The 27,428-nt window shown below is 42.4% G+C and overlaps 2 protein-coding genes across 2 annotated transcripts; one reads left to right on the plus strand and one right to left on the minus strand.

Annotated features, from left to right (window-relative positions):
* Positions 1-265: 265 nt before the first annotated feature.
* Positions 266-10,134, plus strand: SLC16A12 (solute carrier family 16 member 12; the record flags this gene model as incomplete). The annotated part of the gene is made up of 6 exons (XM_080621522.1): positions 266-790; positions 2,876-2,979; positions 4,204-4,347; positions 6,775-7,366; positions 8,509-8,768; positions 9,872-10,134. The coding sequence occupies exons 1-6, from the start codon at positions 681-683 to the stop codon at positions 10,132-10,134; spliced, it is 1,473 nt and encodes a 490-aa protein (XP_080477648.1). The 5' UTR covers positions 266-680.
* A 5,858-nt stretch (positions 10,135-15,992) lies between these two features.
* On the minus strand, positions 15,993-20,076 carry LOC308222588 (interferon-induced protein with tetratricopeptide repeats 5-like). The gene is made up of 2 exons (XM_080620851.1): positions 20,042-20,076; positions 15,993-17,604 (listed from the first exon to the last, which is right to left on the minus strand). The coding sequence occupies exons 1-2, from the start codon at positions 20,044-20,046 to the stop codon at positions 16,167-16,169; spliced, it is 1,443 nt and encodes a 480-aa protein (XP_080476977.1). The 5' UTR covers positions 20,047-20,076; the 3' UTR covers positions 15,993-16,166.
* Between the last annotated feature and the right edge of the window lie 7,352 nt (positions 20,077-27,428).

The following is a 27,428-nucleotide window of genomic DNA, read 5'->3' on the forward strand; positions in this document are numbered from 1 at the left end:
AAATATTTACTTACATATAAATCATAGCAAAGCCTATTAAAATAAGAGAGAAAATAGAACAGTAAATTTTATTTCCAAAGAGTATACAGCATTTTTGGCCTAAAGTAAAATGTGTTGACTAGCACAGAGGCAAAAATAAATGATACTTGAGGAATACGTAAAGACCTGGAACAGATAGTTAATGGTAGCTTTTTTTAGCTTCTGTAACTGGACAGCAGTATAATATAGTTTTGCCATCTTTCGTGGATATTTTTATTCGCTGATATTTTTCAAGGACATTGTTTCAACCCTGGTTACCTTAAATCACTGCTCAAAAGCTTTGACAAGCACACATTTTGTTGTGAGGTTGTGAAAGGTTCTCTTTGCCATTTATTAGGATGTAACTGCTGGGCAAATTACCCTGAAATAAATGATACCGGACAGAGGACCAAATTCTAACAGCACTTTTGCTTCCAACAAATTTTGTAAGCTTCGTTTGAAAGAAAGCCCTCACCTTTATGCACTAAAGCAGTATGTCCTAGCCCAGCTGTGCAGGTTACCCTGATGCGCTCTTTGTTTTCTCTCATCAGATGGCCAGTAATCCATATGCCGGACAGCCAGGGCCTGTGCTCGGCGTGCAGGCCCTAATCAGTCCCTGCCACTAAGGCAGGGAGGAGGGAGGAATCACCCCATCCTGTGCCATGGCCTCGCCGCGGTCAGCCCAGCACGCCGGCCCCCCCGATGGAGGCTGGGGATGGATGATCGTTGCCGGCTGCTTCCTTGTCACTATCTGTACCAGGGCTGTGACGAGGTAAAGGGGCTGCTTCTTGTCTTTCTGATCTGTTTGTAGCATTGCATTTTTCTTTTTTCCTTTTTTCTTTTTTTTTCATTTATTTTTGGTGGTTTTTGTTTAGGAGGAGGATTTGGGATCTCTCCTGATGTCCCACAGCTGCAGGGGTTAATGTTATTCTGGCTAGGTACAAACCTCTCTCTTGCTACGTTTTCAAAAGCTTCCTGAAATCCCCAAGGTTGTGGGGGAGGCTGAGAGATTATGAGCCTTCTGGTTTTAGTCTCATCTCCTCTGACAGCTGCTCAGCACCATCTCCTTGACTTCTTACAGAATCAAAGCCTGGGGCAGGCAGCGTTATTTCAGGCTCTGGTGGTTTGGTCAGGGAGGGAGAAATCATGTAGGGTCTCTTTGAGTCCGCTGCATCCCTCTGACCCCAAAGCCATGCTCATTTTTACTAGTCTCAGTGTATTTCCTTGGCTCCTGAGTCCGAGAAGCCTGTAAATACCCACTTCTACTGCAAGCATTTCAGCTACTGTCCTGCCTGAGAAGGTCCATGCCCTAGAGAGGGGGCCCCTTTCTGTACCCCTCTGGTATCTGAAATATGCAGGAAAACATTTTCTCGAAAATACTTCTTAAAAATAGAAAGAACAGGAATAGACTGCTGCCCTGCATAAACAGAATGTATACATCTGGGGTGAGATGGCTTCCACAGTGACTTTGATGTCGGCTGGAGACAGAGAAGCCTGGTGTGTGTGAACATGGACATTTAAGCTATATTGAGCAGAGAGAGAAGCACCCTGGTAAGTGAGAAACACTGAGACAGTGTCTTGTTGGACAGTCAGTATAATGTAAATACAGTGTTTTCTGCCTACATTTTAAATTCCTCTTAAAATAAAGCTGCCATGTTTAGGGATCTAAGGTCTGGGGTCTCGGAGTCAACAGCATAAAAGGAAAATGGAAACGTTCACAGTGTTAGTTTATGTATGCAAAGGTACTAATACCATAATAACACTAGAGATTTCCTAGCAGATTTAATTCCTTTTTCATGTGTGAAATGTTTTACATCCAAGAAGTCATCTAATGGCTGGCACATGTCTAGAATATCTACAAGAATGAAGAATGTGAAAGAAAAAGGCTGAAGAGAGTGGCCATTCATTGCCGGGGGAAAAGGGATCTCTTGCTGACCCAGAAACCAGAATAAAACTATACAGCTTTTTAATCTGTTCCCCTGCAGAGACAGGTAGAAAGTAAGACTCATTAGGCAAAGCAAAGTAATCTCTCCTGGAAGCATTAATAAACTGTTGGAAGGTCCGTGGGCTCCAGCTGTGTTTTGATTCTCTGTTCATGAGGAGTTGCTTTTACTTTGCACTTGTGCATCCATGAACACATAGCTATAGGGATGTTGGCTCTATAGGCCTACTATGCTGGCCCTGCCCTGCCAGTTGGTGCAGATGTGAATGCCACCACTAGCAAGCAACCAGGTCAGTGAAACAGTGGGGAGCTGGGGCTTTGTGTACAAGGGAAACAACATCATGATGTGGGCTGCAAATTGCTGGTGATAATTGCAACTTCAATCTCATTTTAATTAAAAAAATAATACGAGTCATAAAAAAATCTAACATCAGATACCACAGTAAGAAACGTGGTATTATAATGTTCAGAATCTCTCTGGAGTAGTTATCTGTCTGAATTAGGTTGTAATTTGGCCTTATTGTCTAATCTCACTGGATTGGGGTAATAATTGGACAGCAATTTGTGACTCAGTTGTTGCCAGTGCAAAGTAAGAATTCTTCTCAAGTTGAATCACCCTAGTCTAGGTGCCTTACACAGAGTACTGTTGGAATTATTCAGCTTGCACACATCAACTCACGTCTTGCCTCTTATGCATTAAGGTAGCCCTTCACTGTAGCCCTTCATTTACAATATCCCTTAGAAACTGTTTAAAAATGTCTCCATCTCTTTGAGATTTAGACAAACCATAGTTTTGATTTTCCTGGGAGCTGGAGAGGACCTTCTAGTGGGTACTCTTTACACCTGAAGAGTGAGACTGGTGTTTTCTGTGAGGCAAATATCCTATGTTCAACAAGTTCATGTTTTCTTTCCCAGGTGCATCTCCATTTTTTTTGTGGAGTTCCAGACATACTTTGGGCAAGACTATGCCAGAACAGCTTGGATCCACTCCATTGTAGACTGTGCTACGATGCTCTGTGGTGTGTATTACACTTTTAAGACTAGTATGGCTGCTTTTTCTTCAGCTCCATCTGGTTTTAGCATGTTCACAAGTTGGTGGAGTCAGCTGGGAGACATAGATACTGTGGGCTCTCTGGGGTCTGGTATATCCAAGCTGCTTCCTCCAGCATAGCTTTGCAGGAAGGGAGTGTCTTCATATTGCAGGAAAATGCTGCAGAAAAATGCTACAGAAAAGAAGTAGAACTTTGTTTTGCCAAATGATCTAAGTTTTCAGAAATGTACTTTTGTTGAGGTCTAGTGGGACAAGTCATGTTCGAGATCTACTAACTGAGCAGTTGTTTCTCTTACCTTCTGATTGGAACCATACTTGAGACTTAGTACAGGATATACATCTTGCCTTCAGATCAAGTCACAGTCTTCCTCTTTTTAGCAAACTTGTATGTTTACAAGCAGTCTTTTCCCTTAAAAGAAAATTCAGTGTTACTAAAAATGACACGTATCAACACAATAGTTATACCCAATTTCTCATCCTGTGTAAGAGGGTTAATCCATGAGAATTGCTACAAAGGCACAAGGACACAGCTGAAATGAGACATAGCAACTCTCCTGTGTCAGCCAGGTTATATCTTTAGTTAGAGAAATAAATGCCTCACCCTGGCATTACAGGTAGGAGAGAGGGAGAGGGCCAGTGATGATACCCCATGGTACGGGCATGGTGATCTGGGAGCCATCAACATTGAAGAAGTGCAAAAGACAGGTAGAAGCCTTGGAGATGATCCAAAATGTGTGAGACCTCTCTTGTTTGGGTCTGGTGCAGAGCCCACAAGGCCAGGGAGGAGCAAGTAAGGACACCTGAAGTTAATGAGAGCTGAAGTGCAAATTCCAGGCAGGGGACAGTCTCAGTGTTGTAAGCACGGAGTAATGCAGAGTGTGAGCTGTCGCTGTGGCCTCTCTTGGCCCCCAGAACTGTGGATTAGTTGTGTCCCATAATGACTTTGATGTACACAAATGGCTGCTGTGAAAGCTACTGTAAATTTCAGTTTTATCCTGACTTTCAGGAAGATGATTTTTAGAAGATTTTGGTGCTCACAGCATTGTGCTAGGGGGGTGTTGGAAGATCACTCTGTGTATGTGATCATTGTTTTCTGCTGCCTGCCTACTGCTTCCTTTTTGGTGATGACCGTTGCAATGAACTGTGGGTGAGGACCTGCCATTAACTACCATCTGTATTTGTTCCTTTGAAGCCCCGCTTGGGAGTTTGATCAGTAATCATGTATCCTGCCAAGTTGGCATCATGTTAGGAGGGCTGCTTGCATCTACTGGACTAATTTTGAGTTCATTTGCCACCAGCTTGGAACATCTCTACTTATCATTAGGAGTCCTTACAGGTAGGAGGCATTCAGCCCCTTTGTTCTTGCCAGGAAAACAGCACAAGAATGTTGAAAATAATGGTCCTTCCTTTCAAGAGGGGTGATCTCTTCCCCATGTCATATTGCTACCACACTGTTGAATGGAAATACTCAGAGTTGTTCCCTTCGTTGTAAAAAGAGAACCTGCAAGAGCTTCAGCACTCAGTGAGTCTCACACAGCCCAAATGCAGCACCCTGAAAAAGCAACTCTTTTGTTAGAGAGAGGACTATGGGTGAAGTTCTGAAATGATGGGAGGTCAGGAAGGACTGCTGTTGCAGGTGATACACAAAAAGTTTTCCTCTTTTTTTTCCCCTGTGATCTGAGAGGAATTTATTGTAGCAGGAGTCCTAGACTGTCCAAAAATATTTGCATATTAAAAAAAATTAATCTAAACACAAGAATAATCAAGCAAAGGTGCACTGGGTGAATACGTGGTTCCTCAGCTGTGCACTTTATTTTTGTCTACATCATATTCCAGTTGAAAAGCAAACAAGGTGCTGGCTGGTAGTGTTGCTGTAGCAGCTCTTCCACTTGTGTTCAGGTATGGTGATAACAAATATTTTTGCCTTGTCTCCCTGTGTTTGTTGCACACAGAGGATCTTGAGAGGTGCCCATGGTCACACTGACATTCCTTCTTCATTAATACTGACCTGGTAGCCACGGTGATATAAGCCCTTGTACTTGGTCCCCTGCTGTTTGGTAACGAGTTGTTGGAATTACTGCAGTTCACATGCTGCCACAGCTTATTTGTTAAAAAAAATAAAAATCCTTATAGTAGTGCATGTCACTCCTGTATTACTGTGTTAATCTTTGACAAATGTGTTAATAACAAATAAAAAAGCTCCTTGTAACTCGAGGGACTGTGCCACATACCACGCTAATGCCATCAAGGCTTACTTCATGAGAACCACAGTGAATACTGAAGTGGAAAAGCAGTTACACTTTGTACATGAAGTTGTAAAGAGCCAATTCTACAAGCAGTGAACTTCCAGTTTGTGGGGATTGATTAATGGAGAGGTGAGCTCTTGGTAAAGGCTGGAGGTGGTGCCCCAGCCCAGAGAGGGGGTGGGACCGTAACTGGTGACTGTCTAAATCCGTAAAAGCTTCAGGACTTGAAACTGTGAAGAGTGAAGCAGAGGTGAGATACGGAGTGTCAATAAGTAAGCAGAGGTTCTTCTAAGAGGCACAAAAATGTTTCCTGCCCCAAGCTTTGCATTTCTACTTTTCACAGGACGTTTATTATTATTGACTTTTTTGGGCATATTTCCCCCACCAACTCACAAAAAAATAAGCAGTGTGTACAGCAAATAGTTTGACTTTTACAGTTCTCGAGTAATGATGTCCAGCTCAGGGCTGCTCCTCTGGCTCTGCTGTCCACACAGGTCCAACCCCAGTTCTCTGCCCTGCTCCTCCCCTTGCCTCTTGAGGGGTGACAGAGCTGGCACCCATTGCCCATAGTCCTTCTAATCCACTTATCCTGTCTGGGCAGGCTTAGTGTTCGCCCCATACAGTGTGGCCTTTGAGGAGGACGTGGCAAGCTGGTTACAGCACTGGGTGATTATCTCCTGTATTGGCCAGTTCTGCCAAAAGCAGTGGGGACTGTTTTGCCCTTAGTGCAGGATGTGCTACAAAACCCTAGTCAGGATCTCATTTCTGCAGCTCATTCAGAAATACATGTTTTAGTGATAAGGCAAGCATCTGATGATTAAAATCTGCTCTCTGGTTCTGCAGCAAAGACCACAATCTTTTTCGCAGTCCCAGAGATGGATCTCATTTGTTTACTAAACTGGACATGGCTTTATTTTCTGAGGCTTCCCCCCCCCCCCCCCCCCGCTCTTTATTTGTAGGCAGGGATTTAAAATGGCCAGGACTCCAAGCAGCTGCTGCATGGAGTTTGTTTAGCTGACTAAAAAAGGTTTATTGTAGAACATTAGTAACAGAGACAGACTCTTTGTACTTGGTTTCAGAGACCTGAAAATTAATGTTCAGGGTTGCAACAGGCTGAAAAACAAAGTGGTACCTCATCAGGACACTATATCCAGTGCCAGCATCTGCACAGACCCTGAGGCAATGCCTCATCTTGCAGCCAGGAGAGGATGACACACCATCTCTCTGAGGTTTATTGATTGTCCTTATTCTTGTTATTAAGTGAATCCCATCACTTCTTTCTGAGTCTTGTTATAGTGGATTAATGATAATCCATTAGGTTTGTCAAATCAGTGACTGACATGGAAGAAAGGAGTCATCCTGGTTTCTCTTCACACTATGACTGGGCTGCAAAATAGAGGATCAGAAAAAGCTTCCTGTTTTTTTGTGCTAATGAAAGTAGTTTGTGTGGTTTAAGCTAATGCGTTCCATATGTCATGCTTAGTATTAAGCTATCTGCACTGTGCTTTCTCTTCTAGGTCTTGGGTTTGCACTCTGTTATTCTCCAGCCATTGCAATGGTGGGCAAATATTTCAACAAAAGAAAAGCGCTGGCGTATGGAATAGCCATGTCAGGAAGCGGAATCGGTACCTTCATCCTGGCCCCTGTGGTCCAGCTCTTAATTGAGCAGTTTTCCTGGCGTGGAGCTTTACTCATCCTGGGAGGTTTTGTTTTAAACCTCTGTGTCTGTGGTGCCTTGATGCGGCCCATTGCTCTTAAGGAAGACCGTAAAACTGTTCCTGAGTTTCTTGAACAGGATTATGTTCCCAAAGCACAGAAACGGGACTTAAAGCAAATGTCCATTTGTTCACCCTTAATCAAAGCGTGGTCTCATGAATGTTTATGCTACTGTTCATGGAAGGAATATAACTTTTTGCTGATGCCAGGCTTCATGGTGCTAGCAGTGTCAGTTTTATTTATGGCATATGGCTGTAGCCCTCTTTTTGTCTACCTAGTGCCTTATGCTTTGAGCATTGGAGTGAGTCACCACCGGGCTGCCTTCCTCATGTCCATACTCGGTGTCATAGACATCATTGGAAATATCACCTTTGGATGGCTAACAGACAGAAGGTAACACCTTTTGGCTAAGCAAGTGTAAGCTTTAGCTGGTGGGAGGCTGATGCAAGTGAGGTATAATAGATATAAAAAGTTAACATTATGGATTTTTCTGTAGCATGTGTAACTTGAAAAACCCCCTAACCTACAACAATAAATAAATAAGAGAAAAACTCCTCTCCCCACAAAAAGATGAACAAAAAGCAAAAAAAAAAAAAAAACACCACAACCCCCCCAAAACCCCCAGCACACAGTCTAGCTTTCAAAAATGCCCACTATTTAATGTTTCTGCCTCTTCCAAGTTTGTTTAATTCTTTTGCATTTGATAGTGGAAATGTAACTCCGGCCTCTGAGGTATGATGAGCATGATCGTCTGTCCTTATTTCCTAGAGGATCTCACTCTACTTCCTCTGTCTTTACAACTCTTGTGTGCTTCTGGAGAGACACAAAAGTAATGGGAAAGGGTCAAAGGTCTGGCCCACCACTGTCGGGCAGATACTCAGAAGAACTGACATAGAACTGTTATACATTTTCCAGTATGTAAGAGCTCACTATGCTTTGTTAACTCAGCTCACTTCAGACGACTGTGTGCAGCATATGTAAGATCAGTAGAGACTGGCTAAATTAAGAAGGACTTTTATTCTAAAGGACACATTCTTTTTGGTTATTCAGTTTGTGGGAAAATCAATTATTGGTTTTGTGAGGCAGGGAGAAAGGAATTGTCATCTCACTTATCTTACACTAACACCAGTGTTGAAGAGCTGATGCGAAGGATGACATCTAAGAGACCTACACTGTAATATTTTTACAAAATACCGGGAGCACCTTGCTGAGCTGAGATGTAAAGCCCAATGGAATACTGCTTTGAACACTGAAACTTCAGAGACTGTGAAATTCTGGCTGCAGAGTGGTTCCCCTCGCTAAGAGTAGCCCAAAACCCACTGCAGACAGCATGGGCTGCAGCTTACCAGATGTTTCTGCAGCTGTAGGCGTGCAGCTTTCCCCACCTGGGCTCATTGGTGTGAGCTTTTTATCTTGAAGACTGTGCAAGAAAATGGACTTAACTTTGAGAGAGACTGAAGTGCTGCATGCCAAGGCATAGAAACAGATGCTGTGCCCAGTGATAATCTTTTTCTTTTCTGTTTTGAAATTTGCAGGTGTCTGAAGAAGCATCGTCACTTTTGCTACCTCTTTGCTGTGGGAATGGATGGCCTCTGTTGTCTTTTCCTACCAGTTCTCCGAAACTTCCCCTTGCTTGTGCCTTTCTCATTTACCTTTGGTTACTTTGATGGAGCCTATGTAACACTGATCCCCGTCATAACAGCAGATGTAGTGGGAACTTCTTCTTTATCATCAGCACTGGGTGTCGTGTATTTTCTGCATGCCATACCATATCTAGTGAGCCCGCCTGTTGCAGGTCAGTACACAAATGACTTTCCTATAATCTTATCACTACTTCAGATTTGCCTGTCAGTGTGACGTAAAAGGAGAGGAAGAACAGCAAATGCACACTAAATGTGGAGGTAGCCTCTGGGCAGAGAAATAATATGCCTAGACCTTCATAAGATTTTTAGATCACTCTCGAGCCCTGTCTTGATGGGATGATTTCTACATATAGAGTGAGTTTAAATTTAAGAAGCAAAACAGTATGGAATGGGACTTCTAAGAGCTGTTACATCACCACTACACATAGTCCAGAAATTGTACAAGTAGAAGGGACAAAATTTCACTGTGAAATTACATGATTTTGAAAATGTAAGCAAAGAGAATTTCATTCCAAGGTGGTTTTTTTGGTGCAGAGGACTTGATCTTTTCATCTCCAAACTGTTTTGAACAGGTAGGTGAGTCAGCTTCAGTACTCTTTGGTCACAAGCTCATCACTGTAATATCTAACCATCATTTTCCCCATCAGTTCCATCACAGTGAAGTAAGGATGAGAGCTGAGAGTTTTAAATATTGTGGAAGGTCAGAGATCTTTTTCAAACAGCCATGTATATATGTGTCTTCTGGATTTTGTCTGCTGTTCACATCAATTCCTGGTTAATCACTACTTTTGAATCTTTTAATTTAATTAGCCATAGCAGAACTCATTGGAAAGTGGAATTATTTTAAGTGATACATGAGTCTTGGTCATATGTCATTAGATGTTTCTGTATGAGAACGTCATGCACACAATATTTAATCCCAGGGCTCTCTAAGCATGACTTCAGACTGCCATCTAAATCCATCCATTTGAAAGATGTCTATTGACTGTTGTGGTGAAGACTTCTGGGCCTTTTGTTCATGGATTGGACCTCCAAACAAAAGCCCATAAAAATCTTACCTGTCTCCTGCAGGTAAGGACAAATCTCTCCCTGCTCCAGGAGGTAAAAGTATAGTGATGGTGATGTAAACCTGTATTGTTTGACTGTATGTATATGTGCTAATTCCAGAAGTTTATAAAACCACTGTTGATCACAGGATTTGTAAATTATCAGAATTCTGGTGGACCTTTAAAAACCCACTTTTTTTTTCCTACAGGCTGGCTTGTAGACACAACTGGCAGCTATACGGCATCTTTCCTCTTGTGTGGATTTTCTATGATATTTAGTTCGATGTTATTGTGCTTTGCAAATCTAGCAAAGAAAATCAAAAGAACTCCTTTGCTGTCACTCACCAATGACACGGGCACGAAACAGCACATCTGGACTAATGGAGCAATAGCTTATTCTGTCACAGCAGAATTAGACCAAAAAGATGTTGAATTTTTGGCTGTGGAGACAAACAGCTACAGCAACAGATGACAAGTGCATCAAGATTCAGTACTGCACAGCCGTGACTGAGACAGAGGTGGCTCTATAGTGTTACACTGCTCAAGATACTACTCCTGTGAAACAAGGCATCTCTCAATTAGATTTTTCTGTCATGTTTTAGTTAGCTAAAGTCTACATACAGTATTAGTAATATCAAGTAAATGCAGTAATAGAGGAAAGCTAGGCTGAAAATAGAATTGTAGATACAAATGTTCACAGATTTGTTTGAAATGCAATATGGCTACTTCACAGGTAATCTAGAAGATGAAAATTGGCTATAATAAAAAAACCCCTATAATTGGTCACGAAACTGAACAATAAAATTTGAAGTATCTAAAAAATAGTATTAATGAAATAAAATTTTTGGTGTTCTGGTCTATTATGTTTCAATGGACTACTCACACAAAAAAACACCAAAAAACCTTCCTCATGTATCATTCTGCATTAAACTCTTCTCAAATAACTGTGTCAGATGCCAAAGCCATTTGTTTTAGTTTGAGGTGGTTTGGTTTTGGCTTATTTTTTGTTTGTTCCTGTTTTGGGTTTTTTTTAAATCTGGCAGGAATCTGTGATTTATGCTGAAAGTGTCTCTGGAGCAGCTTTAATTTTTATGGTGTGCCTAAATCTTGTACATATATTGCAATTTCATTTCAGAAACAGTTTTAGACCGACTTTCCCAAGCCCCCTACAGCAAAATTTTGAGGTGGTTGCTGGTTTGTTTTTCTTTTTTTTTGGATATCTTTAAAGGTTGAATTTCTACACATTGACATTCCAGGTATGATCCTCCAGTTGATCCTTTTCTGGGAGAGTGAAAGAGATGCCATGGCCACTCTGCTGTCTGAACAGCAGTAAATTTGTGCCAGGGGACTGGGCTTGATGATAGACAAACCTGCTTTACCTGCATGAGTGGAAGAAGCCCAAAGGCAGCTCAGGAGACTAGGGGAGAGTTTCCTCTAGTTTCTATTGTTTTCCCAAACAGAGAGCATCTTCCTCCTATAAAATCAGCAGCTGTTGATGAGTCTGTGCAAGCAGATGACTGTGACTGCCCACTCCAGAGACCATTAGTAAAGAGGATGTTAGCAAAGTTGTTTCTGCATATTGCAGTGGCAAGTCTATCTCTTTTCAGGCCCAGAAGCTGTAGCCTCAGTTAGAGCAAATTATTTGTTTGTGCCGTCTGAAGAGCTGATCAGGGCACTTGTCCTGGGTGACCAGAACACCACAGCTGTGATTTGCACAAGTTTCCTTCTACTTGTGTGGGGAATATACTATAGCTGGCTGCTTCACAGGAGCTACAGACTGAATGTAGTTTATCGGGTAAATTACTGATGATCTCATATGTAATGGGATGTTTCTATGTTTCCAGAGTGAAAATGTTGACAGCAATGGAGGAACTTCACATTTTGCAATATGAATCATTTCTGTGCTTTGATGCTATATACAACTGCATTCTGCTGATTAGCAAATTGATCAGAGTCCAAATAATTTTTACCGGTGCTGAAGTAGTAGTTTTGTAATTGTCTGCAGTGTATTCAATGGTTGCTTATCATGTCCTATTCTACTTTGTGCCACATAAGGGAAAATAACATAGACTAATGTTCACCAATTTGATCTAGATCAAGAGTATAGCCATAGGAGTATAATGTATTTTTATATATATATTTATGAATAGTATGTGTGGCAAGTAGTTTTATTATTCATGCATATTTCAAATATAACATATTAAAATTGTCTGTCTTCAGTTGTCTGTGCTCAAATGAAGTATTTCCTGCTGCCCTGCTTTAGAAGTGTGGTCACAGCCAGTAGCATGATCTACATGCACAGACCACAGAATTAAGAGATGGATGAGAGTTCAAAGACTGCTTAAAACTAATGACATAATCTTTTTCAGCTCTGCCTGGCAATTAAGTCCTGAGCCCTAAGCTTGGTTTTAACATATGTTCATAAAAAAAGGAGAAAAATTATCCATGAGTGTTTCTTAATGAGTTAGGAAAACTATGCACATTTGGAAAAAGACAAAGTGGGTTTATCAATTAGAAGTGATGAAGATGTTGGTTTAGATCTTAATGCAAAATTTTAATATAAAAATGTTGGGAAGAGTGTGGTCTACACAGAAGATGAGCAATTTTCCACAAGTTGTAAATTGCCATTGTCGTTTACTTCACAAAAATTTAATTACTTTGTTTACCACATTGTAACACATCAGCAGTTGTTCACACCAGAAATGCATATTGTAAAAACCTGTTGGAATAATAGTATATGCATTTTTATCCTAGTAAACAACACTGTGTAATACAGTATTAGCATTTTTAAAGTAGGGGTTTTTTTATTTCAAGGTATTCTTTTCCCAGGCTTTTTTCCATTTATGTATTTACAGCAGTATTTCTTGTTTTAAATATCTAATTCAGCAGAAAACATTCAATTGGTTTTATGCACAGAGCTTTTGTAGAAAATGGTAGAATTATTTGTTTTCTAACACTGTATCTGCTTTGACTTCAGCCAATGGCTAAAAACTTACCTACCAGAATGTGCATAAAACACACTGTAAAATATCAGATATGAATCTCCCCAGTAAGAAGCAGAAGGAAGGAAGCATAAACTGAGAGTGGAAGAAATAGGAATACAGTCGAGGTTTGTGAAGCCCCATACCAAACTTCTACCCCCTTGTTCACACAATGCAAACTGTCAAGCTGTCCTCAAGGAGGATGTTTCCTGGCATGGCACTGTGCAGCAGTAAGCAGAGATACCTGGGCTAGCTGTGAACAATTTGCAAGGCTAACACTGCATGTGCCCACCAGCCCTACTGAACACTGACAGATATGAGCTTGGATGGAGCACTGCACAACTGACCCTGTCTGCCTTCCAGGGAAACCATGGTCAGACTTGGCTGGGGTAACATTTGCCTGAGACAGAAACAGAAGGATCCTACCTCAGATGAATCCTGCCTGGAATAATACTCTATTCTGTACAATGAATGGGAATTCCACATAAATGAAACTGCTTACAATTGCTGAAGTTATCCCATCTGTTTCCATTCCATGAGGTTTGAAAGGTGGAAATCAGCATTCCTTTGAATTTGCTTATGTTCTAATGGTAACTTTTATCAAATCAGCTTTGGAACATTTAATAAATTACACATTGTGTGAAAACAGCATTGGAAAAATTAAGTCCCTTCTGTTGAAATAAAATAGCCCTGTTTTCAGGGGAAAAAAAGAAAAGAAAACCCAAAACTTTGAGCCTGGAACCTTTCTGCCAGCTTGGATGATACTTTATCTTCTGAAAAACAAAAGTTGTCTGTGCTACTATATGGGGAATATATTTTATATTGCCACAAACTCATTTCCTCATTTGCTTTCTGAAGTGTTACAAATTTATGTGAGAAGGAAGAGCTTGTGTAAGTTAAGCTGTAACAAGACTTCATGGTCATCATAAGGAGGTCCTTAGCTGTAATTCTCTCAATAAATAAGGTCTTCTTCTAAGTGACTATTCTGGTGTATTCCAGTAGCATTTTCAATGTAATTTAGAAAGTGCCTTTGAATCGTAAGTGAATGCCTCCTGAAAGGTTATCTTCACTCTTGTTTTCCCTCCACTGCTAGCATAGGCTCCAGTCATGTATTCATACTTGGGTGTGAATTAGAGATGTTCAGCTTCTGTGTGGTTCTGGGTGTTGCCCACTGGACTTGGACACTGCAAAATGTGTGTTTTGTTTTGTCCACTTGCTGAGGCTCAATCTCAGCCTTTCCCTGTGTTGGTTGCACCAGACAACGCAGCAGCACCACCCTGTGGGAAATAATATTTCTCCTCATTTACAAGACACTAGGCAAGAACTAGAAAGCAGTGTTTGACCAGCGCATCCACAGGCAGTACTGTGGTCCAGCACAATCCTCCAAAGCCCAAAGCAGGTCAGGCACAATAAATAGATTCCTTGCATTACTACACCCCACAATAAATTTCTTTGCTGTGGAGAAGACTGAGCCACTCTGACTCTTCATAAACAGGCAGGCACACATTTTTCTCAAAGTACTCTTCCTTATTTCTGCAAGGTTCATTTTCCAGGAGAAAGACAGGAAGAGGCCCTGATAGTGGGATATGGAGGGGAGCATGGATTTGCTACCATGGCTTTGGGAACCTGCACCACCACTTTTTCCTCAAATTCTTCCCTACTACTGTCCATGCCCTCAGGAGGGTTTGGATGGCAACAATGCTGAGGCTAGAAGCCTCAAGACTGAGAAAGGCAGTGAGATCACCTACCTTCTACTCTTTTGCCCTAGAAACTCTGAGAACACCACCACAGGTAGTTGCTAGCTCCTGGCATCACCCCTACTGTTGTTCCTACCAGCTTTCAGGAGTGGTGTGTCAGTCTTGCTCACAGTCCTTCCTTCCCTCCTGCATCCCTGCTCTTTCCCTAGGTAGGGCCACCCTTGTTTATAAGAAAGAAGGTGGCAGGCGGCTGGGAAACTGGGATGTTTTTTCTCCCTTTCTTAGGAAGAAGACGTGGTTGGATTATGTACACTGTTAAGCTCCTGATCACTTTTGCTTGCGTTATGAAAGATCCTTTGAGCTGAGAGGGGAGAGGCTTCCTGGTGTTTCATGATTTGGCATCATATTTTACACTTCTTCAGGCCTGTCATCCTGACTGTACATGGGACTGGTGTTGCAGGGACAGGAATGCTCCAGGATGGCTGGAAATAAAAGTGTGCATTCTTCCTGATGGGCTCTGTTTCTGAATGAACCATTCTGCTTCATTCTATGCTACTGGCTAGGGCTCAGAAGTGTTTTGGAAGCACAGTGTTAGTTTTCTCTGAGCACTATGATCTATCATACCAAGGTACAATACTGTGGAATTAGGCTGGCCTATTACAAAGAATACTGACTTTTAGTTGGGCATCTGAAGACAACCGCCTCCTCTACCCATTCTCCCTGTCCTTTCAGCCCTTTCTTCCACTCATATAGACTCTGTGGGCACCCACCCCTTTTCCCATATGCCCTTTGTGTTCTACTGCCCTGTTCTTAAGTGTTCATGCAACCTTTTGCTCTAGCTGCATGCTGCCCTCCATGTCCATTTCAGTACATTTCTTGTGTCTGTTTTCTGTCCCTGGCTTGTTTCACTAGCATGACTGCAGCTAACCATCTCTTTGGCATCTCAAAGACTGCCTTTCCTTCCTCTCCAGATGTTTGCTGTAGCAGTTCCAGAGAGTGTGGTTTAGAGTAAACTAGATGGATGCAGTTTTGTGCACAGCTTAATTCTTTGGTGCAACACCTCTGAAATCAGCTTTGCTGAGAGTTTGGGAAAATAAATGGGGCTATGTCCTGACTCTTTCATATCCTGCCAAAACTTCATCCTTGTTATTTTTTAAAATGGCCATTTCCCTTTCTTTTATCTACTAACATGAGGACCGGTCAGCAGAGAGATACCAGAAGCAACAGCCGATAGATGCAATGCTCTTTAATAGTTCAGAACAATAATACACGTTTTGTAAGCTTGGTGGTAAACTAGTCAAATAGTGGTTATTTTTCATAGCTAAACAACATGCAAGTTAGTAAACTAAAGAAGTCTTCAGCAAATGTTTCTTCTAAATAACACTAAAAAAGATATCTTTTAAATATTTGAAAAAGCATCACAAATTCCACTTGTGTATAAGCATACCTTTCAAGTGAACAGATGAAATACTATAATACTTTTATTTTTTCTCCTCATCTTTTTCTCAGTTGAAGGTAAGATCTGATTTCCATCTTCGAAGCTCTACGTTCTACAGATATCACTTACACTGGTAGAAAGGTGGTGTTTTATCATTGAAGACTAAGACAGCCTAGCTATTATTTCATCTTTCCAAGCATGCTCTGTTGGTGAATAAACAAACAAATGAACAATCATCATCTGCAGTTTCTACATTATCACTAGAAAGTGATGCTACCAGATGTGTCATCCGCTTATAACTTCAACCTTAAAAAAGATTTTGAGAGTCTGTTGAAATGTCCTTGGGTTTGGGATTTAGGTTTTTTTTTTATGAAGGATTTGTGCAGCTTTAGCTTGTGATGGAAAGTTGTAGCTTACATAATGCACTCACATATTCTTCATTGTTGGGATACAATGCAATGGCTTTCTGATAGTACTCAATTGCTTTATGTTTCTCATTGTTTAGATTGTGAATGAATCCAAGTGTACCAAAATCTGTTGGATTTCCCAGACCTTCCTGAATTCTCTTTTCCAGCAATTGCTTCAGGGCATTTATGCAATTTTGTCTTCCATGGGAATCTTTTTCAATTTTCAGCCCTTCTGTGTAATTTCTAATGGCTTCAGATTCCGATTTCATGTGAAAAAGCTGAAATTTGCCATAATGGTAATAAAATTCTTGTTTATCAGCATAGGATAGAATATTTATCTGAAATGCTTTCTGAAATGTCTCTTCTGCTTCTTCATACCTCTTTCCTTGTGCATACATGTTTGCTAGGCCAATATAGGCAGCAAAACATTTTGTGTTTTGGTCAGTCGCTGTTTTAAAATGAAAAATGGAAAGTCGGATGAGTTCTTCCACTTGCTGTTGAGGTGGATATCTTGTAGTCTTTTTCAATTGAAACAGCTTTTCTTTGTAGCAGACTCCTAGTTGGTGATGCAAAAAGGCTGATTTTGGTGTCACCACAAGGGCCTTCTTCAAAATTTCCAGTGCCTTGTTCACTTCTCTTTTCCTTCTATAAAATTTAGCAGCATATCGCAGGACATAAGGAAAATCAGGTGTTTTCTGCATTGCTGCTTCAATGTACCTCTCCCCTTCATCAACTTGATTCAAGTCCTGAAGTTTTAATGCAAGTAAGGCCATAATAAAAGTATTCTTTGGATTCAGTTCTACTGCATGCTTCAGGGCCTGAATCGACGGGCTTACATCTTCATGTTCTCTCAGAGAAAAATCTTCCAAACGATACATTACTATTGCATAGCCAGCATTAAATTCTGGGTTATTGGGTTCATTCTTCAGAGCACTTTCAAAACACTCCTTTGCTCTCTCGTAGTATTTTCTCCCAAACTTTAAAAATGCCCACCCTTGTTCAGCATAGATGTCTGGAAGCTGAATCTTCCCTGGAGCAGTACTTGAAAGCTTTTTGCAGCTGTTTTCCACTTTGCTTACATAAGTTTGAGCTTCTTTGTATCTTCCCATGTAGTAATAGATCCAGGCATAGTTCCCCCAGGTAACAAGACTTCTCCTGGCGATTTCATCTGGGTAGTTTTCCTTAACTTCTTCTTCAGCTTGTTGGAGATATTTCAGGGCTTCCTCGTTTGAATTCTTTAGATGGCATACATAGGACAGTAGATTATAATTTTTTATGTTGGAATTTGCAAAAAACTTGATCTGATCACCTATTGTTTCCTCTAGGTTATCTAGATCCATATCTTCTTTCAGCAAAGTCCATGTAAAATGACACTGGAGCTGCATCAAGGAGCTCTTCAAGGAATTCTTGGTAATGGTACTAGAAGAAATCAAAGAAAAACTTACTTATACCCCATTTAGTTTTTGCTGCTCTTGGCTTTAAACCAGACATAATGTAGGCCATACCACAGCTGGTGCCACTAGTCGACAATACTTCAAACAAGCAAAAGCTGTGGGAATCTGGGGGTCTAAAGATCTGAATAGTTATTTTAGTAACTCTCCTTGCAGTGTATGAGGGCACCTCTTACACAGCAACAGAGCTGGTGGTCTGGATATTGGAAGAGAGCTAGTATCTATGGTAAAGCTAGCACGCCTCTGGGCCATAGGAATGTATTTCCTGTGGTGGTAACAACTTCTGAGGCCTACCCAGAAATGATATTCAAGTAAAAAACTTCCCTCAAAATATAGAGAAAGTGATACATTTCCTTTCCCATGTGCCTGTATTTTTTATGGTTTGGATTATAAGTTTAATTTTTAATTTCTTGCCTTTGTAAATCCTTGTTTGTTAGATCATAGCACCATTTTTATGTAGGGTTATACTGATGTATCCAGTAGCTGGCTCCCAGATCTCACCAGTCTCCCCAGTTCCTGGCATTTGAATGTACAGGCCCTCAAGGGAGCCAGCCCATTCCACTTGCTGGTACAGACCACACACTCACTTGCCCTATAGATCTCCAGAAACTGCCTTTGGATATCCAGTAGCTGATCAGGGATCCTCTTTCCATGCAGGTGCTCACCTCTAGACACACACAGGCAGGCATGATGACCAGACCCTATTTAGATACAACTGGTCTCTCTTTGTGATTTTGCAACAGATCACTCAGATCTCTTGTTTCTCTGCCCTTGGTCCCCTAACAAGTCCTGTGCAATCCCCAAATACCTTTCCCTGCATCCTGTAATGTGTCACATATCCCTAGGCACACTAGTGGACCCCTAGTGCTTGGTGTTCCCCTAGCCCATGGAGGTGAGGATTCCCTGGGAAGGCTGGGTGAGGGCTTGTGTCCCTGACTAGGTGTTGTGGTTTAAGCCCAGCTAATGACTAGGTACCACACAACTAGTCACTCTCTCCCCACCCCACCCTGATGGAATGGGGAGGAGAATCAGGGGGAAAAAAAAAAGGTAAAAACCTGTGGGTTTAGATAAGAAGAGTTTAATAATTGAAATAAAGTAAAATATTATCATAATAATAATAGGAAATAAAGAGAGAGAGGAATAAAACCTAAGAAACATTAGGGTGTGTATTTCATTGTGATGCACAATGAAACTGCTCACCCCCACTGATCGATGCCCAGCCCATCCTTGAGCAGTGATTGGCAGGTCCCAGCCAACACCCCTGACCTGGGTTCAGCTCTAACAGTTACTTTTCTTAGTGGCTGGTGCAATGCTGTGTTTTCAACTTTAGCCTGAGAACAATGCTGATAACACACCAATGTTTTAGTTTTTGCTAAGTAATGCTTACTCTCATCAAGGACTTTTCAGTCTCTCATGTTCTGCCAGTGAGGAGGGGCATAAGAAGCCGGGAGGAAGCAGAGACAAGACACCTGACCCAAACTAGCCAAAGAAGCATTCAATACCACAGCATGTCATGCCCAGTATACAGACCGGAAGGAGTCACCTGGAAGACCCAGACTGCTGCTTGGGTCAGGCTGCATCACTTGTGCTTATTGTGTTTTTTTCCCCCCTTCCCTTTTTAGTTTTATATTCTCTCCCCTTGTTATTTCCCTTATCATTATTATTATTATTATTAATAGTAGTTTTGTATTATACTTTAGTTACTGGACTGTTCTTATCTCAACCCATGGGGTTTACATTCTTTTGATTCTCCTCCCCAGCCCTCTGGGAGTGGGGGGACTGAGTGAGCGGCTGCATGGTGGAAAATGAATATTCATGAATGTCACAGAAACAGATTTGTGATACAGATTAAATACAGTTTAGCTTAGTTCAATATGTCACTAGTAAATGTAGTTTTCAAAGCTGTCATAAACATCTTGGCTTTGCCTTATGTGAGAGTGTGTGTGCCTCTCTCGTGCATGTGTGGCAGTCTTCAGAAAATGTCACCTCCGCTCTAATGCTCAAAGTTGCAGCCCAGGACCTGCACTGCCCTGTTTGCTGGTCCTCATAGTAGTAGAGATCAAAGCAAATTCTCAAATGCATTGGTGCTAGTCACCCATTTGGCTGAGCACCAGCCATGGCTGTTGCCTGGATTTCATCCCTGAACTGCATGCACACAGATTTTCAGACTGCAAGTTCTGCTCATAGACACTGTTCCTTGTCAGAGAAGCAATAACAATACTCAATACAATATTCAGTAGCATCCCTATTTTATTTTGAATCTTCCAGTAAATACTGTGTAAAATACTTTCTGCTGTTTGGATCCCCAAAAAAGTCCCTCACTGCTTAATTTATGTAAATAATAAGCTTTATTTTCCCATGGCATAGCATAAAAGCATCTTTCAGAGACTGAGCTGGTGGCTTACCTCATGGTTATCCTGCTCTGCTCACTTGTCTTAAGGCAGCTTCAAAGCCAATGCAGTTGTTATGCCTTTCCTTTTATATGTTCCAGCCCCCACGTGACCTATGAGAAAGCGAAACTTCAGCTTCTATCCGAATCTGCAGAAGCAGAAGAGCCACTTGCTGGGGAATCGAAACTTCTCACTACACTGCTTTTTTTAGCCTGGCTCCATGCCATGCATTACTCTGTGTTGTGGAGAATGTGGTAACAGTTCCTAATAGCTTCCAGCTTTTACTTTGTTCAAATGCAGAGGCATCTATGATAAGGAGAATGCTTCAGGCTAGTATAGGCTGACTTGATGCATAGGCTAGGGAAGAGTCATTTCTCCCTCCTGCCTCTGCTGATGCATTTTTGCACAGTTCTGCACCATGATCTAGGCTTTCTTTTTATTGGTATTGTGTCATCCACATAACAGTCACACAATGTCTTATTGCCCCTGCCTGCACTCCATCCTGTGTCTCCACATTGCTAGGTATCTGCTGTTGTACCAGACCTGTATTTCTCTGTGTTATGTCACTGTGTGAGAGTACTAAATATCTCATCCCACCTAGAGCAACTGTTTGTTGCTGCTCACTAGGCAAAACTGCAGTTGTACTGTGCAAAGATAGTAAAACAAATTAGATACAATCAATTCCAGAAAGTGCTGTCACAATTGTGCCAAGCAAAACAAAGCTGCAGTAAGGTCAGGACATGTTCATACAGAGCAGGCCTGCCAGCCTTGGTCCTGAGGCCATGCAGACTCAGTGTAAAGCTTATGGCCAGTTGCTAGCAACAGCAGTGGTAGTTATAGGGCTACATGTTAAAATGTACATGGGTACTGAAGCACCTATGGATATAAACAACTCACTGAACACTTAGCTTAAAAAAAAATATAGGCAGAACTGGCTTGATAAAGTTGATTTTAGGGGTGACAAAGAGATCAAAGAAATAATATCTAATATATGTAAATGGCACTATGTATAGTAAATTTGGATGGAACCTGAAGCTGCAGACAAGTGAAGAAGAAAGGTGTAAAAGCACGTTAGCAAACATATGACCCCCCCAAAAAAAAAATGACCGAAAGGTGATGCTGGGGAGAGGAAGAAGAAACCACCACCTTGGCATCATGTTCCTCCCAAGAAAGGATGCCAGTGGTTGATGACTGTTGGTGTTGCTCCCTCAGCAGCCTGAAGCTGCTGAACTGAATGCCCAGAGGAGCAATCTTTAGAGGAAGGAATAGAAACTAAAGAAGTCTACATGTGTGCATGTCTGAATAACAATTTTAACCACAATATTACTATTATTGTGACATTTTCTGTATATAAGTACTTTAACTGCATTATTACTTTCCTTCTTTAATAATTAATTCTAGACTAATGATAATTCTTTCATTAGATGAAGATTTTCCTTATACTAACAAAAAAAAATATTGTTTTCCCTATCTATATAAGATTTGCTTCCTCTGCACCCATAAACACGATCTTTCAAGTAACACTACAGAACCACTCTCCATTCTTGAATACATTCAATTTAAAAATGTGAGAGAATCTTATTAAGAAATATATTTAATTAAATACTTTCTAATGTCCTTTTATAATTAATAGCTGTAGAATTTGAGCCCTCTCTCTCCCCCCCGCCCCCTTTTGTTGGAATAAGCAAATAAAAATGCATGTAAGGGAGCCTCACAAGGCTTCTCATTGTTCCTGTTATATGACAATGTCAGCTCCCCTCATTTTGTGAGGTTTCCAGGTGAGGATACACAAGGCTGCTCCTCTGTCATAACAAGCCAGAAAGTCATTTATATCAACCTCATAATCACCTCAGAACTGCTGCTGCTGCTGTCATGGTAAATCTTTGCAATTACAAACAAGAAGCAACAGTATTCCATGGGGTTTTTTTATAAATTTATATAATCACTAACTGCCTATTTGTATGTTTTCAAGAATTTTAGATTCTGGCTTATAAACTTGTCTTCTATGATATGAAGTATCTGTATCCCCACCCTCACAAGTGTGCACAAAGCATTTAGGTAGGGCGGAGTGAACCTCTAGGTCTGGTGGTAAGCCATACTTATCCTCTGGGTTTGATCATGGCTCTGTTTGGCTGGCTCCAGAGACCCTCAGCCTGTCCAAGGAAGCCGAGGCAGCCCACAAGCCTCTGGGGAGGCACTGTCCTGGAGAAGGATTCAGACAGTGAGAACTTTCATCCCACATAGAATGAATTCCTGGCAGACAGTGACTGGACAAGGCTGTCTTTTGCCTTTCCCTTCTTTTACTTCTTTCCCTCCTTTCCTGTTCCCTTTCTTCTAAAAACAAAACAAAAAAATCTTACCTATGAGAACTCCTGGTTTCTACAAGAATTTTGAGAGTCTTAGTAACTACACCCCTCTTGTGTTTAAGTGACTCTGTGTGTGTGTGTGTGTGCGTGTTGAAGCTGATGTTTCAGAGCTCAAGATAAAGGTTAGTACATCTACTATTCTGAGTAGCATGCAGAGTTCTAGCAATCAGGTATTTGACAAGTGGTGAAAAGAGGCAGTGATTGGGAAAGAAAAAGGATTAGGGTATCTACACAGATTCATGTATTTTGTGGAAAATAAAGGCTGCAGGTAGCTGTAGAAAAATGTATTTAAAAGGTTTCTGCAAGGCCAGAATCAAATGTGGACACTAATGGTTTACTATGGTAGTAAGTATCTATGGGCTTCTTGTCTCTGCTTCCATCCCAGGTGTCTGTTTTTCCTGGTACTGAGCATGGTACATATGGGAAAATGCAGTAATTTTCCTCTGAAACGCAAAAATTTGCCCTAGTACCCATATTTTTACAGGTTTAGTTGCATCTACATGCTTTGGTTTGACACAATGCCTATTGAATAAAATAAGTGCAGGAAATTGCTTAAAACAGACTAAGTGAAAGAGAATGCAATGCCTTTATTATGCAATGCCTTTCTACAGCCATCTTTGTAACTTGCTTGGCACAGCACAGGAAAAATCAGAAATACTTCTACAGCCTTGCTGCTTTCACCTGGAGGAAAGCTACAGCTGGCCCAACTATTGTCCTGGGAGAGCTGTGTGGTGTAGCAGCAAATGTAAGAACTTGGAAGACGTGTCCAGAAATGGGCTGGAAACAACAACTGCATTCATATTTAATACAAAGACTTTGTTTACTTGAGTGTTCTGTACATATGCAAGAATAGCAAATGGCTTCAAAAATACCTACACATTTTAGGGAGAAAATTCGTATCTGTAAATTTCCTTGGAGCTGAAATAGATCCCTGCTGACAAAGAATTCTCCCCTGGTATCACTAGCCCAGCAAAACAATTGCCTGAAATGCAGTTTTCATTATTAAAGTAATGTAAATGAATTATATCATAATAAATGACAGGTTTACCTCAAATATCCTATTTTATGCTGGTTTCAATTTAGCCTAGTTTAGCATGTAATTACTATGTTGGACAGCAGCAGTTGTGGCGTTTTATAACTTGGGTTTTGCCTAGGGGGGAAGGGTACCCTGTAATTAATTTGACAGAAAGCCCAAGTGGATCACTGAGCAATATTTTTGCTACCCAAGTTCTTTAAAACCGTATGTCCCAAAGAAATGGAATCCAGGAATGCAAACGGTCACATAGTGTCATGTCACTTGTATCAACTCATGTATCCATATATCAAAACAAGGGGACGCTATGAAAGCTTCATTTAAAATCTTAATGCTTTCTAAATAAACAGAAACATTTCTGTTCTTGACACGTTCCTGCTTTACCACTGTGTATTTTGTATCAGGTTTCTGTATTATTCTGAGGATATTACTCAGGACCTGCACCTAGTAACGTGAATATTTATATTACAGGATTGAATTTGGTCCAAGTTTTTGCAAGCCTGGTCACACATCTGCTGACCACAGACACGCTTCTCTGGGAGATTACAATATGCAATGCCATGCCAATTAGTTGCCTCAGTGCATGAAGGTAAAGCAGGTTTGCAAGCAGCTGTGACGATAATCCTGCCGGAACTGTGTGCCTGCAGGTAATTTAAGCCCATCTGTATTAGATCTGACATATTTTGACTGTGCTCAAAGATGATAGACTGACAGACAGAGATTATAGATAGATAGATAGATAGATAGATAGATAGATAGATAGATAGATAATCTATTCGTGGAAGGATAACAGTGATTGATGACAACGCTTTATAGTCCTGACAAAGGATCGGCTCTTCCCGACAGTGGAGGCGTCCCCGCGGATGCTCCCGCTGCGGAGAGAGGCCGTGGGAGACGAGGCTACATTTCTTCCTTCCTGCCGCTGTTTTCGCCCTGGAGACCGCCGCAGGCTCTGCGGCGTGATCGAGGCAGGGCGGCACTGTGAGGATTCCGGAGACTTCGGATGGGGAGCACACGCACACGAAGGGGAGGGCTGGCAAGCAAAAATCACAGGCGCCGTTCTCAGGGCTGACAAATTTCTGACAATGGAGCCCGCGCCGCGGGGGGTGCCCCCACAGGGATTACTTGAGGAACGCTGAAACAAACCGACTCAGGCAGCTCAAGGCCGAGTACCCTCGGCCCGCCGGTACGGAGCGGCAGCAGCTGCCCGCGGCCGGGTTTCCGCCCCGCAGGGCGCTGCAGGGAGGGCCCGGCCCTGACGCCTCCGATAGGCCGCGCTGTATGGCCTGAGCTGCGCCGCCGGCCTAGCGCCCTCCTCCCGCCGCACCACGCCGCGCTAACCGCGCTAGAAGCGGCGGGGGTGTGGGCGCAGGCAGGTCCCGGCGCGGCAGCAGGTCTCTGCCGGGCCGCAGTCACCCGAAAAGGGGAGGTGCGAAGCGGCGCAGGACACACCCGGGCGCCCAGCACGGCTGCGCCTGTCAGGCGCTGGCTCGCGACTGTCGCCCCGCCGCTGACACGAGCTCGACCGGCCCTGTTCTCGCCCTGTCAGCCGGCAGTAGCCCCCGCCCCTGTGACGCGGTCCTGTGCCGGCCACCGCTGCCGGCGGAGACGGCACATAAGGCTCTGCGGGGCCCGCTCGCTGCTGTTTCAACGTCGAGTTGTGCTTCACTGCTGCGGCGAGCCGGGGCCTGTTGCTTTCCCGCAGGGCCAGGATGCGGGGACTGGTGGTGGCCGCTCTTCTGCTGCAGAGCATCGCTGGCTCGGGCGCGTTCGCCAGAGGGAGGAGGAATGCGGACCCCGAAACGAATATGAACATCGTGAGTGGCGCGGCCGGTAGGGAAGCGCGCCCGATGCGTGCCCAACGCTGTTCCTTGGGTGCGGGCGTGGGTGTAACAGGGCCGAGAAGCAGAGGGGCGTCCGAGCTGTCTGCGGACCTTCCGCGTCTTCGGGGCCGCAACCCCGGTCCCTCCCCCGTCGCAGCCGCAGTGAGACCCCGGGGACTGCATCCACTGGCCAGCAGTCAGCTGGCTGCTGCTTCGGCCCTCTGCTAGACGTCGTCTTTCTCTTCTCCTCCTTCCAGGTCCATCGTGGTCCCTTGCTGCCTGTACACGTCTTTCTGTCACATATTTTCTGATCCAGACCTGTCAGGACACTCTTAACTGCTACAGAAGCGTATGCTTATGAAGCAAGCTTGAGCTGCTAGCACAATGCTCCCTCGTTCTTACCCACAACTGCATTCATTCCCTTTTAGCATTTACTCTCTTAACTTTATTCTTCCTTTGCTGCAACAGCCAACTCCAGAAAAAGTTTGCTGTTTGTATGGAACTCTTGGAACAAGTGCAGAGGAGGGCCACGAGGATGATCAGAGGACTGGAGCACCTCCCGTATGAAGATAGGCTGAGAAAGTTGGGGCTGTTCAGCCTGGAGAAGAGAAGGCTGCGTGGAGACCTCATAGCAGCCTTCCAGTATCTGAAGGGGGGCTATAGGGATGCTGGAGATGGACTGTTCATCAGGAACTGTAGTGACAGGACAAGGGGTAATGGGTTAAAACTTAAACAGGGGAAGTTTAGATTGGATATAAGGAAGAAATTCTTTACTGAGAGGGTGGTGAGGGACTGGAATGGGTTGCCCAAGGAGTTTGTGAATGCTCCATCCCTGGCAGTGTTCAAGGCCAGTTTGGATGAGGCCCTGGGTGTCATGGTTTAGTGTGGGGTGTCCCTGCCCATGGCAGGGGGGTTGGAACTAGATGATCTTAAGGTCCTTTCCAACCCTAACTATTCAATGATTCTGATTGGTTAGTTGCGCTTTCCTCTGACCCATCTAAACTGTTCCATATTTACACATGTGCAAGAAGATACTTCAAGATGTAAATGCTTGAGGTCTATAAGGAAAAAAAGTGCTTGAGTTGTCAGTATCATCTAAATATCATTTTGAAGACTGAAAATAGTCATTTAGTCTAAGGCTAGTAGCATTTGAATGAAATACAGCCTTAAAATAATTTTTGAATATTAATGTTGTAGGTGATTAAAGATATATTTAAAAGAAATAGCATGTTTATTTAAAAGCTTTGCCCAGCAGCCTAAGAGTAGAACTACAGAAATGTCTAGCATTCCTTAAGTTTTCTCAAGGCACAGTTGGTGTCATAAAACCTATCAAGTAGCAAGTTCTTTATCCTAAAGGAATTGCATCGAATGAAAATAACGAAAAGCCCGAGACATAAGAGATAGGAGATAAACCTATTAATGAAATCATAGTGTTAAAGAAGTGTGCTTTTTTTATTTTTCTATTATTATTGTCTTGTTTGGCTTGTCAGCAAAGTAAAATCTCTGTAACAGGAATAAGGTTTGAGGAGAAAGGTGAGTTAGAAATGGCACATGAAACCACAAGCTGAGGTGACAATGTCAGCAGCTCGCACATGTGAAGAGCCTGACCTTAATATTTTAAAGCTGCTGTTTTTAAAAAAGCTGTTTGTGGCTCATTTCAGCACATTGCCTAAACATGATTGTGTCCTGTGTATAACAGAGAATTCATTATAAAGTTCAGATGTAAATCCAGAATGGTTTTGAAGAAGCCTTTCCCTTCAGGAGGGAGTACTCTTCCTTCCTTCTCTTCTTCCATATGCCAGTGTGGTGCCAGTGGCTTTCTGCTCTCCTCACTTGTTCGTTACTGGAAGTTTCTGCATTCCTTGAGAGCAGACAGTTTTGATTTTTGTCTGCCAAATCTGCTTCGTGGTGTTTTGTCCTCTTGTCATCATCTCCTTTCCAACACTTCAATAGCCTTTCTCAGTGTAAACAGCAAGTGAGTAACTAACCTGACAGTAGACAGGGACAGGTTAGGGAGTCTTCCTCAATTCCCTGGGTAAAGTTTGTGCTCTGGCTAGTTCCTGACTCCAGACTGGCACAGTCCATAAGAAAACCTGTCTGCATTGAATAGGTGGGCAGATTCCTACCACAGACGAATTTCACATCCCATCTTTGGAAGGAACCCAGAATACTTTGCACAT

The sequence above is a fragment of the Psittacula echo genome, assembly GCF_963264785.1.
Source record: "Psittacula echo genome assembly, chromosome: 6".
In the NCBI taxonomy this organism is placed as follows: domain Eukaryota; kingdom Metazoa; phylum Chordata; class Aves; order Psittaciformes; family Psittacidae; genus Psittacula; species Psittacula echo.